We start from the raw sequence: 25,524 nt of genomic DNA on the forward strand, positions 1-25,524 counted from the left end.
GGCGATTACGTCACGCGGCAGGCCGGCCCCCGGTCCCCTCTCCCACGCATGCGCGAGAGCTCGCGAGCCGTCCTTGGACGCGGGCGACGCCTTTTGCGCCTGCGCGGGGCGATTCTCCCGCCAGGCCCCGCCCGCTCAGTCCCGCTCGCGCATGCGCACAGCGCGCTTTGTTTCCCCCTCCCCTCGGCGCGTCTCGCTCCCCACCATTTTGTGCCGTGATCGCCAGGTTCGCTGCTGGGTTGCGCCGTGTTCTGCTGCGCGTTCGGGCTCGAGGCCAAATATCGAAGGGGCCTTGATGGCGGAGAGTCAATCAGCGGCCGGACTGGGGGATTTCACATCCCTTGGTGGGTCCGCAGCTTTTGGCTCGGAACCTGAAACCCGGCGGCTGAGCGAGCTGCGAGTCATCGACCTGCGGGCTGAGCTCAAGCGGCGTAACCTGGACAGCGGCGGCAACAAGAGCGTCCTCATGGAGCGGCTGAGGAAGGTGAGGGCGAAGCGCGGCGGGGGAAGCGGGGGGGGAGAGCGGCGTGCGGCCATCCGGGTCCTTTGTCTGTGGCGCTCTGGGCGCGTGCGCAGTCGGGCCCGGGACCCTGAGGGGAGCGCGGCCGGCGCTGAGGGCTGAGGGGAACCGGGCCGGCGCTGAAGTCTGAGGGGGGAGCGGGACCAGCGCTGAGGGCTGAAGGGAGTGTGGCCGGCGCTGAGGGCTGAGGGGAGCGGGGCTCCGCTGCTGCTGCGGGCACCCGCGGGGTGTTGTTGGCCTGTCCCCTTTGCTGCCTTCGCGCTGTTTTGTGGCACCGCTCTGTGGTGTGGGCGCCTGTTCTCCATCGCTGCTCTGAGGGCGGCTCGGGTTGCGCTGGGTGCAATGTGAGATGGCCTCGGCCTGTCCGTCACCGCCTGACCCCGGTGTCCGCGCGTCCTTCCCCGCATTACTCTCCGGTTCCCCCGACCCACACACACGGGCCTCTTCCCCGTACCCGTTCTCGTGTTTCTCTGAGCCGTTCGCGGAATCGGTAAGCTGGGAAGGAATCACACTGGGTCATTGCTCCAGCAGGGTTTTGTCCTAGAACCCATGGTACAGTACTTTCATCCAGTGAGAGAGACTGCACACCCTCCCTGGGCAATCTATTCCAGTGCATGCTTACTTGCACTGTAAAGAATTTTATGCTCCTATTGAGGTAGAACTTTCTGTGCATCAGTTTCTGCCCTGATGCTTGGCACCGCTACACTTGACCTTGTTCCATCTCTCTGACCTCTCTGGAATGTGTTCCCACAGACTTCCATGAGGCCAGAACAGTACGCTCAGCCTTGGCTCTTTTAAGGTGTCTAACAAGCCTGCATATTAAAAAAAACCCTCATTCTCCTGATCTCCTGTGAGAGTCTCTCCCGGTTTTATACTGTTAATGTGTTTATCTGCAGAGCAGGGAGCTTTGCTCCCCAGCTGTAGCTTGATTTGCCTGTGGGGATGTGTTGCACCCTGTTATTTAGCATTTCTGACAGGTGATACAGCTGCCTGGCTGTATGTCCTGAGCTAGGGAGGGACACCAATATTTCTCTCTGAAAAATCCTAAAGAATGCAGTTGTGATTAAACCCTAGCAGGAAGCCAAGCACCACATAACTCTGTTATCAGCACAAACTCCAACCACAGCCCCCTGTCAGCTGTTGTGAAGGGAATTAACTGGCCCATCCAAAGCCAGTAGAAATGCACAGCAGCAAATCATACTGGATATCATCCTGCTGTCTCCAACAGGCCATTGAGGAGGAAGGAGGAGATCCTGATGAAATTCCTGTGGCCTCAGAGCTGACCACAAAGAGAATGCCAAAAAGAACTAGCAAAGGTACAGTGTCTGGATGCTTGCACTTCCACTGTTTGCATCTGTTTGCATGGTGCTAGAACTTGGCATACAAACTTGTTTTCTCCTGTTGAATTGGTTTAATTTGAAAAAAAAATTACGTTTTACTTTGTGGAAAATGGCAAAACTCTCTTGCATTAATGAGCAATCACAACTTTAAACCTGTGTTTTATTAGGAAGTTTTGAAACTCAAAGCTGAAACTGTAAATTGTAGGTGTTGCTGTATTTGTGACCATGAGTAGAATTGTGTCAAGCACAGAGCAAGCAACTGCAGCATAAGCTTCATGGAAGCCTCTATAATTTGTAAACTTTAATTATATTTAACTATATATTGCTTCAAAATATTAAGTGTTGTACATACCGTTTTACATGTGGCTTATTGAGTTGCTGATAACTAGTTCTTAAAATATTTTCTGATGAGAAACAGATTATTAAGCTGCTTTTTTAAGACAGAGGGGCTAAAAATAGAAAAAGAGCTGTTGTCTTTGAATAGCAGTACGAGATGGAGGTGACAGATGTGCATAAATGTGATTTGTACGTTCAAGATCTTGAAAGTGAACACTTAATTCTTAAATCCGTTTAATTAAGGGAGGTGTTTTCATAACAATCTTAAGGTGTTACTTTTAAATGGATTACCCAGAGGCTGTTGTGTCTTTTTAGGTATTGAAGTGTTGTGCAATGAGACTGTAGCTTTAGAAAAATACTGTAGCATTTAAAAAAAAATACTGCTGGTAGTTCATGCTGTTTGCTTTTATGGGGTGGCCAGGGGGCCTCAGTTACATCCACACAGACCCAGACTTTGAATCAGCTTTTTCAAGGATTACTTTTTGTAACAGATAATTCACAAAAGCTTAAACAAAGTACAAAATGTAGTGCTACATCTCACTGCAGTGCTACTGTTTGTAGGAAGAAAGCCAGAAGAAGAAGGTGTGGAAGACAATGGTCTAGAAGAAAACTCCAGAGATGGGCAGGTCAGTGAAATGATGATTGTATTTACTAAGAATGTGCCTTTTGTGACCTGCAATAAACACACATTTACATTTTTCTCTGTGTAGGAGGATATTGAAGCAAATCTGGACACCTTGCAGGACATTGACATGATGGATATCAGTGTGCTTGATGAAGCTGAGATAGATAACAGCAGTGCTGTGGACTGTGGGGAAGATTACAGTCCTGACAATATTCTCGATTCCCTGTCTGATAACAAAGATAATGTTGAAGCAGAAATGAAAGAGCTTCCTGATCAGCTAACAGAAAATGAGGTGAGTGAGGAGAGGTCTTTGTAATTTTTCAGAAGATATTTGATGGAGATATGGGCACATGAAGAAGGGATTTCAGTGCAGTAGAACACAGGACATGAATGTGATCTGGTTTGTATTCCCCATTCACAGCTCTCATGTCCTATTCTTGTAAATATTCTTGAGGCTTGAAATGTTCTCAGTAGACAAATCACCATCTTCCTTACCTTGCAGCTTTGCTTGCTGTGAAAGGAGCCTGGAGTTGAAAATGCTGTTTTAGTTTCTGTATTCCCTCTTCTGTCTGTATGTTATACATGTTAAAGTGTATATGTGCACACACCTAGGCATTTATATATATGGGGAGAGAGAAATAAATGTTCAACTCAGGTAATTTGGATATTTTTTTCTGCAGAAATAATGCTCTGGTTTAAGGAAGCTGTGGTGTTCTGTTTTCTCATAGAGAGTGATAAAACAAGAACTTCCTGTGTTGCCCTGTTCTGGCATTGTCAGGCTTTTATTTGGTTTTGAGAGCAGCTTGCAATGTCATTTGCAGACAGCACAGGGTTATCCATGTGTCACATTCACTCCCCAAATATCCTTTTTGGATTCTTGTGGGTTTGTTTTTATTTGTTTTAGGTTGTTCAGTCATTGAACAGAACATATTTTTTCTTTGGTGCCTGTGTATCTGCTTCAACTTCTTATTTACTTTCTGTCACCTGAAAAGGGAGATTTTCTCCAAGCCTTTGAGTTTGATTGGTCTGTCAGTGCCACAGGAAAGCCAAAACCCACAAAATCAGCATCGTGTTCTGGGCACCCCTCACTGGGAGTGCCCTGGGGAGGGGGACCCAGTCCCAGCCCCCTGTCCCAGCTCTCCTCAGCTGAGTCTCTTACTCACTGCAGGCACATCAGGACTCACACTGATCCCTTTATGGAATAACAGCATTAATTTAATGAAAAATCACAGCAGGTTAAGGTTCCAGGATTGCTGGTGGTATCTGTAAAACAACCCCCCATATTAACCAGCTTTAATTCCTACCAGAAGCTGCCTGGAGTTCATCATTCATCACACTCAGAGTACAATTCTTACCCACCAGACATCCCTAAAGGGGAAAAGTCAGGTTCAGAGTGTGGCAGTGGAGCCTTCCTTAACTTCTCCCCACTTTTAACTCACTTTTACACTATTTGTACATTCAGGTGGAGTTTGTGTGACTCTGGTTTTCCATCAGTGAGGGTGGGTGACACCAGTGTGACATCTGAGGTGACCCTTGGCACAGAGCTGGGTCAACAACCAGAAATCTTCTGTCTTTTCCTTGGGCTGACAGCTGCTCTGTGGCTTAGCAGCTGCAATTTTCCACTGAGTCCCCCCTAGCAGGGATTTCAGTGCCCCAACAGACCAAACAAACACAAAGGCTTGGAGAGAATCTCCCCTTTTGTGGGACTAAACAGAGTGGCAACAGCATTCCCTTAACTTGAAATTAATTTTGTGATATTCTGTAAATTAACTTCATCTAATGGATGAGTTTTGGTTGCATCTTACCCTCCCCTCATTAAAGAAAAAAAGATTTTTGGGGTATATTTTCATTTCATAAACCTAAGTCAGCTTCATTTCTAACTTTTTTTCATTTAGAAATTAAAGTTAAAAAGTGGGAAAGTGAAAAAAAACATGTTCAGTAACAACAGAAATGTGAAATAAGACTCTAAGAGTAACTTTGAAATAGACAATGTCCTGTTGAAATTAAAATGAAAATTAATTGGAGAAAGATATTTAAATATCAGGTATGTTCACACATTGCTCCTCATTTCTGGGTCACACTCTGAAGTATCAATTGAGATTAAAATATTTCTGCTTTAAGTACAGGTGTATTCTCCTTAAGCTGCTTTTGGTAAGAAATACTTTCATTCCTTTTTTACTCTTTTAGGAAGATTATGATGAGATTGAAAACAATTTAGAAGCCTCTTCAGATTTAATTGAAATGAAGGTAAACTGAAAATGTAGCTCTATTTCATAGCTGTATGTTTTAATATTAATATTTACTGAGTTCTCATACTGCAAAAAACCAAAATTGACCATAATGAAAATTAAATTATACCAGAATCCAAGACCTTGCCCAGCACAGTGTGTGAATTGAGGGTGCCCTGGGGTTTTTTCCCTACTTTTCAGTCAGCTCTCAAGATTTCCTTCACTTTCAGGCAGATAAAAAGGGGCTGTACTGCTGATTTCTTCTCTCTCCCACAATTATATGCAGTAGTAGCTGGGTTTGTTTTTTACTCTGTAGTTGGAGTGGTGGTACACAAAGATACTTTATTGGTCTCTTTATAATTCAGATTTATTTTGGAGAATGCAGTTATGGCTGATATTTTGATGTGGCTTTATTGTGCCAGAAAGGAAAATATAAAATACTCCTTATATAAAATATTCCTTTCCAGTGGATGGTGAGAAAAAAGAGCTAAATGTGATAAATGAATTTATTTAGTATTCAATTCTGGGATTGAGCAGGGAATTGTTATTACTCTGTGTTAGAAAATACATTTTATAAAATCCTCATTCTGTGGTCTTTTTTTCCTAAACAGAAAATGGAGAAGCTACACTTGGAGCCAGGTACTGTTAAAGAAAAACATATTCCTGTCTTTTCAACTAATACTTTTTAAACCATTAACTATTAAAAAACCCAAGCAAACAAACATAATTTGCATTATTTTTATAATGGACAATCCAGATCATGCAGGGTCATAGAGATTGGAAACCCAATCATATCCCCAGATCTGTGAAGTGATGCTTGAAATACTTCCAGTGAAATGAAATGGTTTAAAAACCTGTTAAACTACATAAGTGGATTTAGAGAAGTTTAATCACAGTTATAAAAGCTAAATATTCTACTTGTAAACAGATCTTGTGATATTGCACACACCTTAACTCTGTTACTATGTAGAGAGCAGTGAAAGCAGTAAAAAGATATTGTAGGGCATTAAAGTGTAAAGATTAGTTACTGGATACAGAAGAAAGAAGAGAGTTTCTTCATGGAAATTTCATACAGATACTTTTCCCTTTCTGGACTGCAAACACACTCATGCACCATCAGAAGATGCCCAGTTCTCATGTTGGACTGTCTCTGCTAAAAGAATTTCACAGAAATTTAAAAATTGAACTCTCAGTGCCTTGATACGTTCAGTTAAGCATCTCGGACTCTGGAAGCTAACTAGAGAAGAAACAGAGCTGAACGATTTGCTGAAGAATATGAAGGCTGAGCCTGAAGTTTTTTGTTAAATCTGTGGGGGCATTTTTCTTGGCTGTTGAGGTGCTAGGGCTGATTTGGCAGGGTGTGAGAGAGCAGTGAGCGTGGTAGGTGTAACACTGTGTACACTAGGGTTTTCCAATCTCTGTGTAGCTTAGCAGTTCTCTTGGTGTTAGTGTGGCAGCCATGCCAGTTCCACATTTGTGATTTGCTGTATTTCCCTGGTGATTAAATCTTGTGCCATTCTATTCCTGTTAAATCCGTAGAAAATGAGAAAATACTCGACATTTTGGGGGAAACTTGTAAATCTGAGCTACTTAACGAAGAACAACCTCCCGAAGCGGAGCGGCCGCGTGCGCAGGAAGCCAGTAACGCGGGGCCAGGCAAGAGGCTGGCTGAGGAAGAGGACGCTCTCGCTGCCGCTCAGCTGGAGGAAGATGCTTTAGCTTTGGACAGCAAATCGGCCCAAGCTTTGGCAAGGAAGGAAGCAAAGCGTTTAGTGGTAGCAAAAGGGGAGACAAGTGAACAGAGCCCCGAGGAAGAGGCCCCGGACTCTGAAGGTGTAGTGGTAGAGACCCTAAGCGATCAGAGTAGCAAACGCTCCCAAGGCCTGGAAGCCTCTAGTGGGGAGGCAGCGGAGAAAGGCGCAGGTGCCGAAGCCAGAGCTAGCAAAGAAGATGGCAAGAGAGCAGAAGACAAAGCTAATTCTGAGGAATCTTCCCCTGCCACTAAAGAGTCCTCAGCCAGTGAGGGCGCTGATCAGAAAAAGAGGTTTGTTTTTTCTCCGTTCTAGACCAGATGCTATCTTTTATCATTGGTCCTTAAGTGATGCGAATAAGCTGTTTCCTTCAATTGGCCTCCGAGACTGATGAAATTGTAGCCTATTCCTAAAGGTCTCTTTTATTTCTCCATGTGCAGATATTTTTTATTTTTTTTAAACGCAGTGGGTTTGATTTCTTTCCTTCATCAACCTTCAAAGGTTGTTTTCCCAAATTAGTCTTATTTGTAATCATCTTCTTAATGTAAGTCTGTTTAAGAATCTGACTTCGTTATTTCTTGTCAGATTTCTTAAATCCAGTATACAAAGGTGTGTTTTTGTTTCCAACATATTTTCTGGTAGGTATTTAATTTTAGCTTTTTTCATAGTTTATATTTAGTCACTTTTCTTTCTGACTTGAATAATGTGGTGTTTTGTCTTTAGCCCTGTTGAGGAGGACAGAGATACAAAGATAATCTCAAAAGATGAGAAAGGTATGTTTGTTTTTAGATGTAGAACTTGAATGATTGTTTGGATGGCTGTTTGTCTTGGATGGGTTATTTCAGTAGAAATTGATTGCAATCTATGCAGCTGTTAAATAACATAAATTCACCTCTTTCTGCATAGTAATGTCTAAATAAGTATTTTCCTTTTATGCATTTTTCAGGACATGTGCATTGCACTGTTGTGTTTGTAGCTTGATTTTGAAAGGTCAATGTTAATACATGACAATTATGGTTATTTGGCACTGGAGATGCCCACTAACAGCTGTTAGGAACCTTTTTCAATTGTTTGCTTTACTATACACTTGGAATTCTCCTTCCCATTTTCTGTTTTGCTGAAGTAATTTGGGATCCAGTATTCACATATTTCAATGCCACAAATATTACAGCTTCATGTTGCCTTGAAATTATATTGATTTTATTAAACTTCTTAATTTATTTATATAATTTAATATATATATTAATAAAAAATTTAATAAACTTTATTAAACTTCCACACAGATCCTATCTATGGTGCAAATAGGCATCATAAACAAGAAGAATTTATTTTAATCAATGACAGATTCCTTTATACTTCTTGCTTTTAATAACCAAGCAGCTGAGTCTTTGCAGCTCTGTTCTCTTACATGCTGCTGGCAGGACTTCAGCACTTTAAACTATGGAAGTTCCAGCATTTCCTATAAAAATCAAGAAACTCATTATGAGGAGGAATTGGGTTGGTTTGAGTTGGGTTTTACAACCCAGACTCACCTCCCTGTCAGCTGCTTTTTCCCAGATCTGGGTTATTCCTGTTTGCACAAGCTGCAATTCACCTCTTGCTTCCAGTCTGCAATCTCAAGTTCTCTTATTTCAGAATATTTCAAGGAGTTTTCTGTGCATGCTGTCCTTTACTTGAGGATTTAAGTGCATTATTTTTGTGGCCTGAGAACACCCTTCCATGAGTTTGCTTTCAGAGCAGCCTTCAGGAATTTGGGTGTCTGGAATCCCCTTGTTCCTGCATTCCTCTGTGCTCCACAATATTTGTTTTATTCATGTTCTGGCTTTGTGAGCAGCAGTGAGAGGGAGCTGCTTGGCTGTGGAACATTCTCTGCAAAGTGACTGAGCCAGAAAAAACCTAAAATAATCTGTACAATTCAGGTGGGACTCATCCATTGCTTTTTGCCCATTTGTATGAGAGGGTTTTATTTAGGATGAAGAGTTTTCCATATTCCATGCAAGAATTCTAAAAACTGTCAACAAGAGTGCAGAAAAAGAAATTTATGAGCTCACCCTGCTGGGTTTGGCTGTTGATGGATGCACAGCTGAAAGATTTCTCCAGTGTTGATGGTTCACTCCCAATACCTGCATTGTTCTTGGTTCAAAGTTCAATATTTTCATGTTTTAAAAGTGCAGAACCATTGCAGGAGCACTTTTTAAAGTCTTGTAGGAGGGCAAAACCTGACATTAAGACTGATCAATCCTTAATCAAAAAAGATATTAACATGATTTTAAAAATCTTAAAAAACTCATTGGTAAAATAGAAAAGACAAAAAGGAGCACTTTTTTCTTTCTCCAGGATTCTGGTGCCAGACAGTAATTTTTAAATTGTAAAAATGTGTGGAATAAAAGCTTCAAAGCCTTTGGCTCAGCTTTTTAAAAATACCAGCACAATGCATCTCCCATGTGTTTGTGTGCATGCACTTCTGAGATAAATGATGGCACAAGTGTGCTCACCTTTATACAAAAATCACCTCTTTTTGGATATTTTGTAAGAGATTGATACAAATCACTGCATTCTTCCCTAGGAAACCTGTTTAAATATTAGTTTAATTAAATATAAAATATTTATTATTTATTAATAAAATAATTAAATATAAATTTAATGTTAACTGTGTTCTCAGTTACTTGTGCCAGTGACTGAAATTATCAGGTTGTAAAAGATGGAAAGGCACCCAAATAAAATAACATTTTGGAAAGGTTCTGGGAAAAATGACTTCTGTAAAATTCCATTTATCACCAAAAAAACCCCCAAAACAGAAATATAGAAGCAGGGAGTTGGATTGAAACCCATTCACTGAGGCCTTGCAGCTGCCCAGACTGACAGAAGGACAGACAGACATTTCAGAGGGAGCAGAATCCTTGTGTGAGTGCTTCATGCAAACACTGAACCTTGGCCTGAAGTTCATCTTTAATCACTTCATGGTGGCTGTTCAGACTTGGCAAATTCATCAGCATTAATTAAATCACTTTTGTAGGTAATTTAATCACAATTCCCCAGGGATTTGCTGGAATTCTTGCATGGTTTCAGCAGGCCAGGTCTGATTTCCTAAATTCCTAGGTCAGACTGAATCCCAGCTATGGATCTGTGTGGGCAGAAAGAGAAATTCTTGGTTTCTTAGTGGTGACTTTTTCCTTGAGGAATTCTGCATCAGCATTCCCTTGGAGTTAAGATAAAAATGAGAGAAGATAAAAATTAATTCATATAAAAAGCACATGTGGGGTGCAGACACAGTTCCCACAACTCTTCTGTGTTCTGTAAATTACTTGGATTTATCCTGGCATGTTTTTAAGGACCTCATTAATTCAGAGGTGCCCTAATCCAGTTGCTTTCTTGAAGAATGATATAAAATATTTCTATATCAAATCTCATAGTTCCACCCAAATTTTTGCACTTGTACTGCTCCTTACCTTCAGCAAAGCAAATCATGGGAGCAGAATATCACACAATGCATTTCACTTGCTCTGTGATTTTAAAAAATTAAAAATTTGTGATCCTGCTCTGTTTAAATTCACATAATTAATCCCAATAATTAGGATTTGGGGTATGTTTTGGTTTTTCTGTTTGTTTTCCCACCCAGGTCGCAGTGCTGGCAGTTCTGGTAGAAACTTTTGGGTGAGTGGATTGGCTTCCACCACCAGAGCTACAGATCTGAAGAATCTGTTCAGCAAATATGGCAAGGTAAGGAGTTCTTTTTGTTGGTTTGTTTTTTATTTTGCTGTGTGGTTTGTTTGCACAAGTTTATTTGAAATTGTTAATAAAACTTTTAAAACTCTCATCACTGAAAGTACCCATGAAAAGATTCCAGTTACCAAAAATACTGTGGGATATCAAGGTAAATACACACTGAATGACTGGAGGTTTTTTATTCTGTTGCCCAGAATATATAAAAATAAATATAAAATTCCATTTGAAATAGTAACTATACACACACTTCTGTGCTGCAGTGTGGTATTTTCACCTGAAAATTCTCAGGCAATTGAATTAAATGCTTATTAAAGATTTCCTTAGGACTAAGTAAATATGCAGTAAATGTTGAGACAGAATTACTGGGGAAAATCTTAGAAATTGCCTCAGTAACTTAAATTTTAATTTATCAGGAGTTGGCAGTTCCTTTGAAAAACACTTGTTTGGTTTTGCAGTTGCTGTTAAGGACAGACAAAATATCAATATCAACTGGAAAATTGAAAGAATTCAATAAAAAGCTGATACCAAAGCCATGAATGAGGATTTTTGTCAGACCTCTGAATCCTATTTACAGATTACTACCAGCAGATTGTAATAAAAACAAATTGTGTGTGCTGCCAATCAACCATTGGATGTTTTACTGATAAAAATTCTCTGGAACTTCAATATGATTTTACAAATAGGTACAAAAATTAATGGTTGTAGCACAGCTTGGAGTTTGAAAGTCATGGCACTGATAAAACCTTGTAAGATTTGCTTAGAATTCCATCTGGTAACCTAAATTGTTGGTCATGGAGAAGTGCCACAAAACTTTTAATTTAATTAAAAATTAAACAGCCAGCCTAGCATTTGGCCCTAATAGATGTCCTGGTACCATTGAGTCATTTAAATAAAATATTGTTATTTTCTTTAGGGTGTTAACAGAGGCAGAGCTTCCTGGAAGTAGATGTGCAATAAAGCAAATGCTCAGAAGTTGGTTCTTTATTCAGCTGTACTAAAACATCTCTCCTAAAATAGGATTGATTTCTGTATTACAAAGTGAGCTGTACTGAATATCTGAGCATCTATAAACATTATTTGTGTGACTTTTTCAAGCTCTAATTTTTGAGGGAACTTCATGTTTCCTAAAGATTGCAGATAACATTGTTGGTCTGCCTCAGCAGGAACACATAAACAGGTTTTGAAGGGAAGGTGCCACTCAGCAGCTGAGCATTAATGTGGAAATTGCTTTAAAATTTATATTGATATTTACTATTTTATACTAAAGCCAAATGATGTTGATGTAAAGCTAGATGCCTTTTAAAACAAACTTATTTTCATCTGGGGGGTCTTTCTCAGGAAAAGAATTCAATCTTTAGCTCCCACCTCTTGGTTCAGCTTTTGTAGCATTCCATCAGTAACAGAAGCATGGTTGGCTCCAAGCATTGCACCCTTGTTAATCAGAATCAAAATCTGAATCTCAAAAGCAAAACTTTCCTGCCTGGTAATTAAAAAAGCAGAAATGGAGTTTGCAGTTGGTGCTGTTTAACCTTGGAGACTTTTCACCAGGGAGACTAATTCCATTTTTTTTCACACTTAGCAGCTGAGCATTAATGTGGAAATTGCTTTAAAATTTATATTGATATTTATTGTTTTATACTAAAGCAATGTGATGTTGTTAATGCAAGGTTTGATGCCTTTTAAAACAAATTTATTGTCAGCTGGGAGGTCTTTCCCTGGAAAAGAATTCAATTTTTAGCTCCATCTCTTGGTTCAGCTTTTGTAGCATTCCATCAGTAACAGAAGCATGGTTGGCTCCGAACAATGCAAAACAAGAACTTTCCTGCCTGGTAGTGCCCAGGAATTAAAAAAGCAGAAATGGAGTTTGCAGTTGGTGCTGTTTAACCTTAAGGAATTGTCCCAGGGAGAGTAATTCCATTTTTTTCAGCACTTAGCAGCTGAGCATTAATGTGGAAATCTGCTTAAAAATTTGTATTGATTTTTACTATTTTATACTAAAGCCAAATGATGTTGGTGTAAAGCTAGATGCCTTTTAAAACAAACTTATTTTCTTCTGGGGGGTCTTTCCCTGGAAAAGAATTCAATCTTTAGCTCCCATCTCTTGGTTCAGCTTTTGTAGCATTCCATCAGTAACAGAAGCATGGTTGGCTCCAAGCATTGCATCCTTGTTAATCAAAATCAGAATCTCAAAAGCAAAACTCTCCTGCCTGGTAATTAAAAAAGCAGAAATGGAGTTTGCAGTTGGTGCTGTTTAACCTTGGGGACTTGTCCCAGGGAGAGTAATTCCATTTTTTTGGCACTTAGCAGCTGAGCATTAATGTGGAAATCTGCTTTAAAATTTATATTGATATTTACTCTTTTATACTAAAGCAATGTGATGTTGTTGATGTAAAGTTAGATGCCTTTTAAAACAAATTTATTGTCACTTAGGAGGTCTTTCCCTGGAAAAGAATTCAATCTTTAGCTCTCATCTCTTGGTTCAGCTTTTGTAGCATTCCATCAGTAACAGAAGCATGGTTGGCTCCGAACAATGCAAAACAAGAACTTTCCTGCCTGGTAGTGGCCAGGAATAAAAAAGCAGAAATGGAGCTTGTAGTTGGTGCTGTTTAACCTTGGGGATCTGTCTCAGGGAGAATAATTCCATTTTTTTTCGCACTTAGCAGCTGAGCATTAATGTGGAAATTGCTTTAAAATTTGTATTGATATTTACTATTTTATACTAAAGCAATGTGATGTTGTTAATGCAAGGTTTGATGCCTTTTAAAACAAACTTATTTTCATCTGGGGGGTCTTTCTCAGGAAAAGAATTCAATCTTTAGCTCTCATCTCTTGGTTCAGCTTTTGTAGCATTCCATCAGTAACAGAAGCATGGTTGGCTCCAAGCATTGCATCCTTCTTAAGCAGAATCAAAATCAGAATCTCAAAAGCAAAACTTTCCTGCCTGGTAATTAAAAAAGCAGAAATGGAGTTTGCAGTTGGTGCTGTTTAACCTTGGAGACTTTTCACCAGGGAGAGTAATTCCATTTTTTTTCGCACTTAGCAGCTGAGCATTAATGTGGAAATCTGCTTTAAAATATGTATTGATATTTACTATTTTATACTAAAGCAAAATGATGTTGTTGATGTAAAGTTAGATGCCTTTTAAATAAATTTTATTGTCACCTGGGGGGGTCTTTCTCAGGAAAAGAATTCAATCTTTAGCTCCCATCTCTTGGTTCAGCTTTTGTAGCATTCCATCAGTAACAGAAGCATGGTTGGCTCCGAACAATGCAAAACAAGAACTTTCCTGCCTGGTAGTGGCCAGGAATTAAAAAAGCAGAAATGGAGTTTGCAGTTGATGCTGTTTAACCTTGGGGACTTGTCCCAGGAAGAGTAATTCCAATTTTTTGGTACTTAGCAGCTGAGCATTAATGTGGAAATTGCTTTAAAATTTATATTGATATTTACTGTTTTATACTAAAGTAATGTGATGTTGTTAATGCAAGGTTTAAAACAAATTTATTGTCAGCTAGGAGGTCTTTCTCAGGAAAAGAATTCAATCTTTAGCTCCCATCTCTTGGTTCAGCTTTTGTAGCATTCCATCAGTAACAGAAGCATGGTTGGCTCCGAACAATGCAAAACAAGAACTTTCCTGCCTGGTAGTGCCCAGGAATTAAAAAAGCAGAAATGGAGCTTGTAGTTGATGCTGTTTAACCCTGGGGATCTGTCTCAGGGAGAATAATTCCATTTTTTTTTGGGAAGGTGGTGGGGGCCAAGGTGGTGACCAACGCTCGCAGCCCCGGCGCTCGCTGCTACGGCTTTGTCACCATGTCCACGGCTGAGGAGGCCACCAAGTGCATCACCCACCTGCACAAGACAGAGCTGCATGGCAAGATCATTTCTGTGGAAAAAGTGAGTACTGGGCCTCAGAGATGCTGAATTCCCAGCAGATTGTGCAAATGATCGAGGCCACATTCTCAGCTGATGATGTGCAAAATAAATTTCAGGCAAAAAATGAACCCGCTGGGAAGAAGACAAGTGAGAAAAAAGAGAGTGAAGCAAAGAGAGAAACAGTCAGTGAGAGGTACTGTGTTCAAAATTCTCCTACCAAAGGTGTTTTGCTGTGCTTCAGCCTGTGTTGATGTCAGAGAAAAGTTAAATTACAGTAAGAATTTCTGTGGCAAAAATTGAAAAAAGAAATACAGCTTTTACTACAAGACAGAGTTGAGTTGATGTGCAGTGCCTAAATTAAAATGTTCCTATTGTGTGCTTTAAAGTAGGCATTGAAAGGTTGCATTTTCAAGCACATCGTTAAATTTTAATTTTAATTTTTAATTTAGCCATATTTGAGGTTTAGGAATGATTGTGGGGCTTTCATGTCTTAAATCTGTAGGAAAGATATGAGAATTTTGATCTGTGTGTCACTGTTTCCTCATTACCTCCTGTCTCACTGGAATAGGGTTTCCTCCAGGTCTCAAACAGTTAAAACAGAATTATCTAAGATCTGTTCCAGATCTGTTCCTCTTCCTCTCTAGCATTGCTGAAAGAGGCACTAGGAGTGAATTAAACACTGAGAACTTTGCCTTCTTGAGGCATAACTTCTGTTCAATGCTGCTTGCTGAGAATTTCTTGCTATTATTTCACCCACTTGCCTGACAAAAATGGTTCATTGTCCTGTTGGGTAAGAAACTCTGTGGGTATTAAGCACAAAGTGGGGTGAATTTGTCTTCATGCTTCCATTGAGATCCTGAATCCTTGGCAAGTTTGACTACTTGGATAGTCTGAATATGGTGCAGGAAGTTGTGGAAGTAAATATTTGGAAATCTCATTATAATTGTTATCACATCAGAATTCTACTTTGTTGCTGGCATTTCCCTTGATTTTTTTTTTTCTCTTACTCTGTATTAATCTCATCTGTATCAATATTTATCCACAGACCTGGTGGTGCTAAAAGAGATGAGAAATCTGATCAAAAAGATGATTCCAAAAAAACAGAAGATAAAGATGAAAAAGAAAAAAAAGATAAAGATGACCAGAAGTCTGGTTCATCAGATCAGTCTAAAACTATTAAATCAGGTAATTGGATTGTTGGTTTTTTATACAGATATGTTGATGTAGGAATATTTAATTGTAGGTAGTTCTTTCTAAAGATACTGGGATTGTTTCAGATTCTTGGGTGGAAATTCAGAATGAATAAGGGGAAGGGGAGATGTTTGACATTGTGCAATCCATAGAAGAGGTGCCTGGATTAGGTGGAGTGAAAAAATTGATTTTGAAGAGAGAGTTAAATGTCAATTTTCACATTTTAGTGAGCATGGTGTAGCAATGAGTGCTGTAGGTCATAAAATTCCTTTCTTTCTACTTCTGATTCATTTAGGAAGTAAAGGAACAGAGAGAACAGTAGTCATGGATAAATCCAAAGGAGAACCTGTTATTAGTGTGAAAACCTCCACTACATCCAAGGACAGAGTAAGTGATGCTTCTGCATGGAAAATAAATCCTGAATCCTGCCAGGCTCTGTATAACCCACACTTGTCTTGCCAGTTTGTCCAATTAGAGTTTCTATAAAATGGTTTTAATTAATAAAATCCCTCTTATTTGGCTGATACAGCACTCAAATCCTGCCTAATAAATGGGGCAAGGTATCACTGTTTAATATATGGTGTCTGTAATGTGAAAAAACAGCTTTTGGAAAAAAGCAGAGACCAAGCTTTGAGATGTGAAATGGAAACAGAGCTCAGAGTGATGCTTGTTCAGTTGTGATGTTTGTTCTTTGATAAATTAAAGTTTCTCTTTTAAATACAGAGTGTGAAGAGCCAGGACCGGAAATCAGAGAGCAGAGAGAGACAGGGGATTGTTCCCTTTGACAAAATCAAAGCCCAGAGGAAAATGAGGGAGGCAGAGCAGCGCCGGTAAGAGCAGCACTGACACTGTGAGGGCTTTCATCCTAAAATAGATACAATTTTCCTTTCTAATCAAACAAAACATGGTTTTTTTACAGTTTCTTTTCCCCATTTGTAATTATGTTATATTTTTATGGGTATCTGTTGAACTGAACTTAGGTATTTAATTATTTTTGATAGGGCTTTTTTTGTTTTGTTTTCATATTCTTCATAGGTTTCATAATGTTTAAAGGTGATAGTTTCCATCCTTCAATTGCTTGACCTGGATTCCATGTTCTCCACACATTACAAAACTTCTATTTCTCACCTAAAAGTAGTCAGATTAAACAGGAGGAAAATGGTTTTTTATTTTTACAGAGGAGGAAAAACTTTCTCCCTTCTAGTTAAATTCCTGAGCTTTAACTCAGGAATCATTATCCACAATACCATCCTGCCTTTCTTCACAAAAATAAAATATTCTTCACAGATACTTTATTTCAATGTAAGAAATGAACTGTGAGCATTTGAATTCAGACTCTTGTGACCATATAGAAATATTTGTGGGCGTTTGGATTCAGATTCTCCTGATCCTATAGCAGTATTTGTGGGCATTTGGATTCAGATTCTCCTGATCCTATAGGAGTATTTGTGAGCATTTGGATTCAGATTCTCCTGATCCTATAGAAGTATTTGTGAGCATTTGGATTCAGAATCTCCTGATCCTATAGGAGTATTTGTGTGTATTTAGATTCAGATTCTCCTGATCCTATAGAAGTATTTGTGAGCATTTGGATTCAGATTCTCCTGTTCCCAAAGCAGTATTTTTGGGCATTTGAATTCAGATTCTCCTGACCATATAGAAATATTTGTGAGCATTTGGATTCAGAATCTCCTGATCCTATAGGAGTATTTGTGTGTATTTGGATTCAGATTCTCCTGTTCCCAAAGCTGTATTTTTGGGCATTTGGATTCAGATTCTCCTGATCCTATAGAAGTATTTGTGAGCATTTGGATTCAGATTCTCCTGATCCTATAGAAGTATTTGTGGGCATTTGGATTCAGATTCTCCTGTTCCCAAAGCAGTATTTTTGGGCATTTGGATTCAGATTCTCCTGGCCATATAGGAGTATTTGTGTGTATTTGGATTCAGATTCTCCTGGCCATATAGCAGATTTTTTAGGCATTTGGATTCAGATTCTCCTGATCCTATAGAAGTATTTGTGGGCATTTGGATTCAGATTCTCCTGATCCTATAGAAGTATTTGTGGGCATTTGGATTCAGAATCTCCTGATACTATAGGAGTATTTGTGTGTATTTGGATTCAGATTCTCCTGACCATATAGCAGTATTTTTGGGCATTTGAATTCAGATTCTCCTGACTATATAGAAATATTTGTGAGTATTTGGATTCAGATTCTCCTGATCCCATAGCAGTCTTTTTGGGCATTTGAATTCAGATTCTCCTGATCCTATAGAAGTATTTGTGAGCATTTGGATTCAGATTCTCCTGATCCTATAGCAGTATTTGTGTGTATTTGGATTCAGATTCTCCTGACCATATAGAAATATTTGTGAGCATTTGGATTCAGATTCTCCTGTTCCCAAAGCAGTATTTTTAGGCATTTGGATTCAGATTCTCCTGATCTTATAGGAGTATTTTTGAACATTTGAATTCAGATTCTCCTGATCCTATAGAAGTATTTGTGGGCATTTGGGTTCAGATTCTCCTGACTATATAGAAATATTTGTGAGTATTTGGATTCAGATTCTCCTGATCTTATAGCAGTATTTGTGTGTATTTGGATTCAGATTCTCCTGACCATATAGAAGTATTTGTGTGTATTTGGATTCAGATTCTCCTGACCATATAGCAGTATTTGTGAGCATTTGGGTTCAGATTCTCCTGACCATATAGAATATTTCCCTGTGGGTTTTGTGGGAATCATTTGATCAATCTCTAAATAAATCTGTGTACACTGCGTGTCTTCCCTCCACACGTATTAATTTCAAGGGGATGATGCAAGTTTGCAGCCACTGTAATTTGAATTTTTAGCACTCTTTTGGCTGAAGCATTGCCTGTGTCCCTTCTGTCTCTGCTCCGCAGCACCCGCGAGCGCCGCGAGCGGCAGCAGCACCTGCAGAGCATCCGCGAGCGCGAGGAGAGGGAGCGGCTGGAGATCGCTCGCGAGAGGCTGGAGATCGAACGGCAGCGCCTGGAGCGCGAGCGCATGGAGAGGGAGAGGCTGGAGAGGGAGAGGATGCACATCGAGCACGAGAGGAGGCGCGAGCAGGACCGCATCCAGCGCGAGAGGGAGGAGCTGCGGCGGCAGCACGAGCAGCTGCGCTACGAGCAGGAGCGCAGATCCGCCATGAGGAGACCCTATGACATAGATGGCAGGTGAGTGTTGTGCTCTGAGTGCCACTGAGTGCTGTGGTGTGTTCTTAAGTTCGTTAGTTTGCTCCCCCCATTTTCTGTATTACTTCCTGCTGCTACCCTGCCAGTTATGTTGCTATGGAAATGAAACTGCTCCTCCCTTGGTTTCTCTTATAAAGTGAAAGTTGTTTCCTCCTTGGGGTCAGTCAATCACTCTTTTTCTCCTCCCAGGTTTCGAGAATTTTCCTTTCTCTGGGAGTTATGGTTGGCTGTAGCCCCGGAGCCCCTCCTATGATTTATAACAGTTGGTTACTTTAGTGTATCAGTTATGTTTCGTACCTCCAAATATGTATTTCTATTGGATAGCCGGGTTTCCCTGCCTTCTTCCCCCCTTTTCCCTTAAAACCCTCTCCTGCCCCTTGTTCGGGGCCATTTGCTGGGAGGTCCCCTCTTTGTTGGTCCTTCTGTAATAAACCAACAGTTTACCCCCAGCAAGTGGTCGCCTCCTAATTCGTCTCTCACCGCGCTGCTCTGAGCTATCACCCAGCTCAGCCTGAGGCCAAAGCCGCCGAGGGGGGCTGGCTTCGGATGCACAGGGGCCCTGGCCTTCACCCCTCACCAGAGAGTCGGATCCAGGGCCGTTCACGCCCCCGCGCAACTGAGGGAACCCCAGCCAGCCCCAAGCCACTGAACAGCAGGGGAAACACTCTCTCAGTGTTTCCAGGGAACAGTCCAGGGGAAACACTCTCTCAGTGTTTCCAGGGAACAGTCCAGGGATTAGGAGGCGACCACTTGCTGGGGGTAAACTGTCGGTTTATTACAGAAGAACCAACAAGGAGGGGACCTCCCAGCAAATGGCCCCAAACAGGGGGCAGGAGAGGGTTTTAAGGGAAAAGGGGGGAAGAAGGCAGGGAAACCCGGCTATCCAATAGAAATACATATTTGGAGGTACGAAACATAGCTAGCTAACACTAACTAAAAAGCAAAAGAAGAGCTCTCTGTCCCGCTGTCTGTCCGCAGACAACACAGTCAGCAGCAGGAATGTGGAGGAGTGAGTGCAGTGTCTGAAAACAAACTGCTGCTTCTTCTCTCTCCCCCTTCACTCTCTGGAACACTCTTAAAGGTACAAAACTTATTATTATTCAACATAAACAGAATGAGATGATTGGGGATAAAAGCATCATATAGTCAACCCAGGACAGTACCAAAGGCAGCCAAGCTGATCACCTGCACAAGAGACACTGGAACAACAGCAGAAAATGAAGGGGCCGACTCTTAGCAGGGTTAATCCAAGGTTTATTCAGGAGCTCTTTAGGAACCTCAAGGGGCTCCTGCTGACAGCCCTGGGAGAGGTGCCAAGGTTACATTTAAAGGGAGATGGAAACCTAAAGTAGATAACCTTTTATTAACCCTAAGGGATGGATACTGGGAAATGGACATTTAGGTCAGTTTATGGGGGCTGACCCCTGGCCTCTGGCTGATCACTCAACATCCTGGACTGAAAGTTCTGGATGGAGGGGATGGGATGCTGAGTGAGTGACACAGAGCCAGGGTGGGGATTTGGGGATGATCTCAGCAAAGGAAAGGGATTACACAGGTAAAGGGAGGGGGTACAATCTGGGGTAAACAATTTGGGAAAAATACAAGGATACAAAAATAAAACTATTACAAAGTATAAAAACACACTACAACAGGTAAAGCCACCAAATCCTGATGGGGCCAGTGGGAAATGTCACTGCCAGGTTCTGTCTCATCTGCCTGGACTGGAAAAAGCCATACAAGTGCTCTCAGCAGTTGCTGTTGCATTGAGATGGTTGTGTTTAATAGCTCAGTTTTTTTTCAATGCCCTTTTGAACTTAATTTGCCTTCTTTTGATCTGGGAGGAGGAACAATATCAAAAGGCATTTATTGAGTATCAAAGATACCCTTGTGGCAGGGAGAAATGACACATCTGACTCCATTGATATCAGAAGGCTAATTAACTACTTTATGATACTGTATTTCACTACATCTTGACTGAATCTGCACAAGCACTCACAAATCTCGTGACTGTCAGCCGACAGTCCTGACACACACGGATTCAATTGGTCAATGAATCCAAACACACCAAAATCCAGTTACCAATTCCCTTCAGGTAAACTCTCTTGTGAGAGAGAATTCCACTTGTGCACAACAAGAGGAGCAGCAATTGAGATAAGAATTGTTATTTCTTTCTCTGAGGTTCCTCGCTGCGATTCCCAGAAAATATCCTTGGGAAGTTGTGCCTTGCTTTTCTCTGTGGAGAGAAATGCAGCCACGGGCAGTTATTCTGTGGGCTGAAATGAGTCTGTTCTTTGTTCCAGGAGGGATGATCCATACTGGCCAGAGGCAAAACGAATGGCCATGAATGACAGGTACCACTCCGACTTCAGCCGCCAGGATCGCTTCCATGACTTCGACCACAGGGACCGTGGCCGCTACCAGGAGCACTCAATAGACAGGTTGGTGTCTCACCTCTGCTGACACAAATATGGATTTCATGTCACATTTTGCTCCTATACTCTCTGCTTAGTTTGCATTTTATTTTTCAAGTGGCTCCTTAGTGGCTGTGGAATTTCTTTTCTAAAACCATGAAAATATCTGTACTGTGCCATGAGTTAAAGCTTCTCCCAGGCTTGGTCAGAGTGTTTTTCCAATGCTGTTTCACACATTCATAGGATTCTGAAAAATAATATTGTAGGCACCTAGAATTTTAACAAGAATGTTTTGGTTTATACATTAGGACTAACTCTGTTTCCCAGGAATCCAAAATGTGGCACATTTTCCATATGTGCTGTTTATGCCTTTTGTGGATAATATGGCACAATGTGAGAGCAGGATTTTTCATCTGTGTTGTTAAATAAATGGATTTTTATAAACTGCTGTGTGTTTTACTATCACAGTCTGATTCTAATTGTCTGTTTCTAGGAGAGATGGATCCAGAACAATGATGGGAGATCGGGATGGACAAGTGAGTTGCTTTATAGAGCTACAGAAATATCTTTATATCTTATAACCTGCTTTTCTATAGTGAAAGCATAGAAAGCCTTATAGAGCTACAGAAATATCTTTACATCTTATAACCTGCTTTTCTATAGTGAAAGCATAGAAAGCTTTATAGAGCTACAGAAATATCTTTACATCTTATAACCTGCTTTTCTATAGTGAAAGCATAGAAAGCTTTATAGAGCTACAGAAATATCTTTACATCTTATAACCTGCTTTTCTATAGTATGTGTGTGTCAGATTACATTTAAGTAGTTGAGAATTACATTATATCTACCAAAATATGTTGGAATAATCAGATTGTTTTCAATAAGATTAAATTAAATTTGAGTATTTGTTTATTATAAAAGATATAGTTGTTCTGATAGAAATCAAAGCAAGTGAGTTGTGTCAAAATACAGTGTTCTGAAAGAATGCATAGAAGAGGCAAAGGTACAAAGTACAAATTCACTCTGTGAGGTTACATGGTAATAAGAGCTGAATTGTAGAGATGTTTGTGGTTGAGGGCTGGGGGAAAGACTTTCAGGCCTCATTCAAGCAGTGACTTGAATTTCATAGAATCCTTAGTGGCCTTTCCTGTGAGGTTTGGAGGGAGCTGGGTGAGTTGGGCTGATGGGAATATCCTGAAGGTCAAGAGCAGGAAATGCAAAGTCCTGGGCTGATCTTCCCAATGTGCATCAATAACTGATGGGAGGGAGGATGAGGGTGAGATGTAACAAGGTGCCACAAACTGGAACACAGTTGCATCTGAAGAGGATTCCAGTCCCCTTTAACCGGGAGCTCTGTAAGAGGCTGCCTGGAGAGCCTGTGATGTCTCTGGCTGGGGAGATCCTCAGAACCCCCTGGGAAAGTGTGGGATCTCAGCATCTCAGGACTGAGGTGCCACCGAGAGCACCCTTGGGGGGCTCGGGAGTCCTGGAATGTTCCAGAAGTGTCTGGTGGCTGCACTTTGATCCCACACAGGAGACGACACCTGTATGAGGACAGGAGGGTTTCACCGGGTGAATGGTGAAGGGATTGGTTAATTAGAGAGTGAAACACAGGGTTTAGGATTTCTGTACAGGGGGGTTTAGAGAAGTAAGATGGAGGAATTGGGGCCTGTCCTGTCCTTCTTCTTCTTCTTCTTCTCCTCCATCTTCTGTGGTGATGGTGGCACTTTAGGATTGGTCATTACTAAAAGTGCACTGGGCAATAAGGGTGAAAGGTATTGGGGAAAAATGATAAATATTGTACACGTAACCATGGGTATAAAGATAGGTGACTGTCCGGAGGGCAGGACAGTGTGCTCATGGCTGGCTGCTGAGCAGAGCTCTGTCGGGCTGAAAGAAAATCTTTTAGATAAACAATTAATAAACATAAAAACCGAAAGAAGAACTGAAGCCTCTTCTCGTCCTTCGATACGCGGGCTGCCCCAAGGCCACCCCGGGCCTTTCCAGGCCCTCCAAACAGCCGAAAACCGACAGGAAAGCCTGAGCAGCTGTGAGGAGGTGCCTGCCCTCGCAGCTGAGGGTGAATGGAGGTCCCAGCTGAGCAGGTGTGTGACAGCTCTGTCCTTGCAGCACTACCCAGACGAGCGGCACGGGGGCCCCGAGCGGCACTCGCGGGACTCGCGGGAGAGCTGGGGCAGCTACGGCTCCGACAGGAGGATGAGTGAGAGCAGAGGGATCCCCCCACAGTCACGGTTAGTGCTGCCAGCACCTCTTCAAAGCCCTTCTCCTGCACCTAAGGAGTGTTCCCACATGTCAGAGTTTTTGGAATATGTTATTTTTTTTTCCAGTTTTCACCAAAGGTGTGTTGGATGGACTGCAGATATTTGATGCCTTATGCATCAAAACATGCACTCACCTGATCTTTTTAATAACTTCACATCTTAAAGTCATAATGCTTGCCATTAATTTTTGTGATGGTGTTCACAGCGGGCTTAGGATGAGGGAAGAGATGAGAATGTTGACTCCATGTTTCAGAAGGCTTGATTTATTATTTTATGATATATATTATATTAAAACTATACTAAAAGAATAGAAGAAAGGATTTCATCAGAAGGCTAGCTAAGAATAGAAAGGAATGAAATGATAATAAAATCCTGTGACTGACCAGAGAGTCTGAGCCAGCTGACTGTGATTGTTCGTTAATTAGAAACAACCACATGAGACCAATCACAGATGCACCTGGTGCATCCACAGCAGCAGATAATCATTCTTTACATTTTGTTCCTGAGGCCTCTCAGCTTCTCAGGAGGAAAAATCCTAAGGAAAGGATTTTTCATAAAATGAGTCTGTGACAAATTTTAACTAGCATTCCTATAAACCTTGCTAGTTTCAGGATAGTGGTTCTCCCCCAGTATCTTTTTTATTCATCATCTTAGTTGGTTCGAGCAGAAAAATTCTTCTGAGATTTTACTTAACAGATAGCAATATAAATATAAGATTCACATGAGCCTTGGTAAGACATTTGAGTAAGTCTGTGACTTAGATTCAAACACAAATCTATTCCATGTGCTGTGGCTGGTGTGAGAAGATGGGAATTTCACGTTTTCACAGGGATGGACGTGACTGGGGAGATCACAGTCGGAAGTTTGAGGGGCACCAAGATCGTTCGTGGCAGAGCAGCGTGGATGGAGGGATGATAGGACGGGATCATGAGAGATGGCAAGGTAGGCTCCTGTGTGAAAAAGAAAATTCAGACATTATCCTTGAAGTAAAACTCTTGCTGTGGATATAAAGGGATTGTTTGAACTTTTTTAGGTGGCGGTAGAGGCAGACCTGGCCATGTGATGCATCGTGGAGGCATGTCAGGGTAAGAACTTTAAAAGGAGCAAAGTGTTGGTTTTCCTGTTAAGGGACATTCCTTCTATTTAAATTGGCAAAAGAAAACTGATATTCCCATAAAATCTATCTGATTTGTTATTTAAATATCAATGAATAATTAAATATCCCCATGGTTTTTATCTAATGCAATTTATGGAAGAATGAAAACAAATAGAACACCCATTCTAGCAACCTGAGTGTACCAGCCTGAGAATACTGAAATGTGTGAATCCCTTTGCAGGCGTGGCAGTTTCATGCAGGGTGGCAATCAGAGTCAGATCATGCACGGAGGAGGAATGCAAGGAGAAGGATTTGCTGGCCAGGAAAGGGCAAACAGACCCAACGATCCTCGGTTCAACCGTCGCTACTGACTGGGTTTGGTTTTTAATGCAAGGTGGCAAAAGTGAAACAAATCTGTTACCCCAGGGTTACCATTAATTGTAACTTATGGGCTACTGTAAGTGTAATTTTTTTTAAGCTGCTGCCATATTATGTCACTCAATCCAATGTGAACTCATTTGTTTTGTAAGGTGTTGTTCATATCCCATTTAAAAATGTTTGTTAATGAAGCATTCCATTTTCCATGAATAAACACCAGTTTACAGTTACTTTGTTTCAGCAGTTCCTGTCAAACAGATTTCTTCAGCTTAACATTGTTTCAAAGATGAAGTGTCAAAATGCCTTACAGGTGTCCATTTGCACTCCCAGAAATAGTGAAATATTGTGTTTTACCACAGCTGCCAGTTACCAACCCATGAGAGAACGTTTGTGGATCACAGCTGCCAAAGTCTGATGCCCTGCCACTGCAGAATTGCCACAGGAGCTTGCAGGGCAAGTGGTGAAGAATTCTATTCATCTGCTGTCATGTGTAATATAATGTCTGAAAAAGGAGTTAAATTCTGTGATGGCAGCACAGCTTCTGTCAGAGACA

At 41.0% G+C, this 25,524-nt stretch overlaps 1 protein-coding gene across 1 annotated transcript; it reads left to right on the forward strand.

Moving 5' to 3' along the window:
• The first annotated feature begins 44 nt into the window (after positions 1–44).
• Positions 45–25,201, forward strand: LOC135458950 (scaffold attachment factor B1-like). The gene is made up of 21 exons (XM_064734464.1): positions 45–484; positions 1,749–1,836; positions 2,758–2,822; positions 2,907–3,113; positions 5,009–5,068; positions 5,661–5,688; positions 6,589–7,093; positions 7,524–7,573; positions 10,420–10,520; positions 14,268–14,417; positions 14,513–14,589; positions 15,442–15,581; positions 15,883–15,974; positions 16,311–16,417; positions 18,493–18,786; positions 21,105–21,242; positions 21,709–21,751; positions 23,346–23,467; positions 24,327–24,439; positions 24,531–24,582; positions 24,835–25,201. Exons 1-21 carry the CDS (start codon positions 152–154, stop codon positions 24,962–24,964), a joined length of 2,895 nt encoding a protein of 964 aa, XP_064590534.1. The 5' UTR covers positions 45–151; the 3' UTR covers positions 24,965–25,201.
• Positions 25,202–25,524: the final 323 nt, after the last annotated feature.

Source organism: Zonotrichia leucophrys, chromosome 28 (assembly GCF_028769735.1).
Source record: "Zonotrichia leucophrys gambelii isolate GWCS_2022_RI chromosome 28, RI_Zleu_2.0, whole genome shotgun sequence".
Classification (NCBI taxonomy): Eukaryota; Metazoa; Chordata; class Aves; order Passeriformes; family Passerellidae; genus Zonotrichia; species Zonotrichia leucophrys.

What these genes read in the sequence shown, in the direction of transcription:
- LOC135458950 (XM_064734464.1), top strand. Translation starts at nt 152, where the DNA reads ATGCGCACAGCGCGCTTTGTTTCCCCCTCCCCTCGGCGCGTCTCGCTC. An exon ending in TCATGGAGCGGCTGAGGAAG is followed by an intron (nt 485 to 1,748) that starts GTGAGGGCGAAG and finishes TGTCTCCAACAG; the next exon opens with GCCATTGAGGAGGAAGGAGG. An exon ending in CCACTACATCCAAGGACAGA is followed by an intron (nt 15,975 to 16,310) that starts GTAAGTGATGCT and finishes TTTTAAATACAG; the next exon opens with AGTGTGAAGAGCCAGGACCG.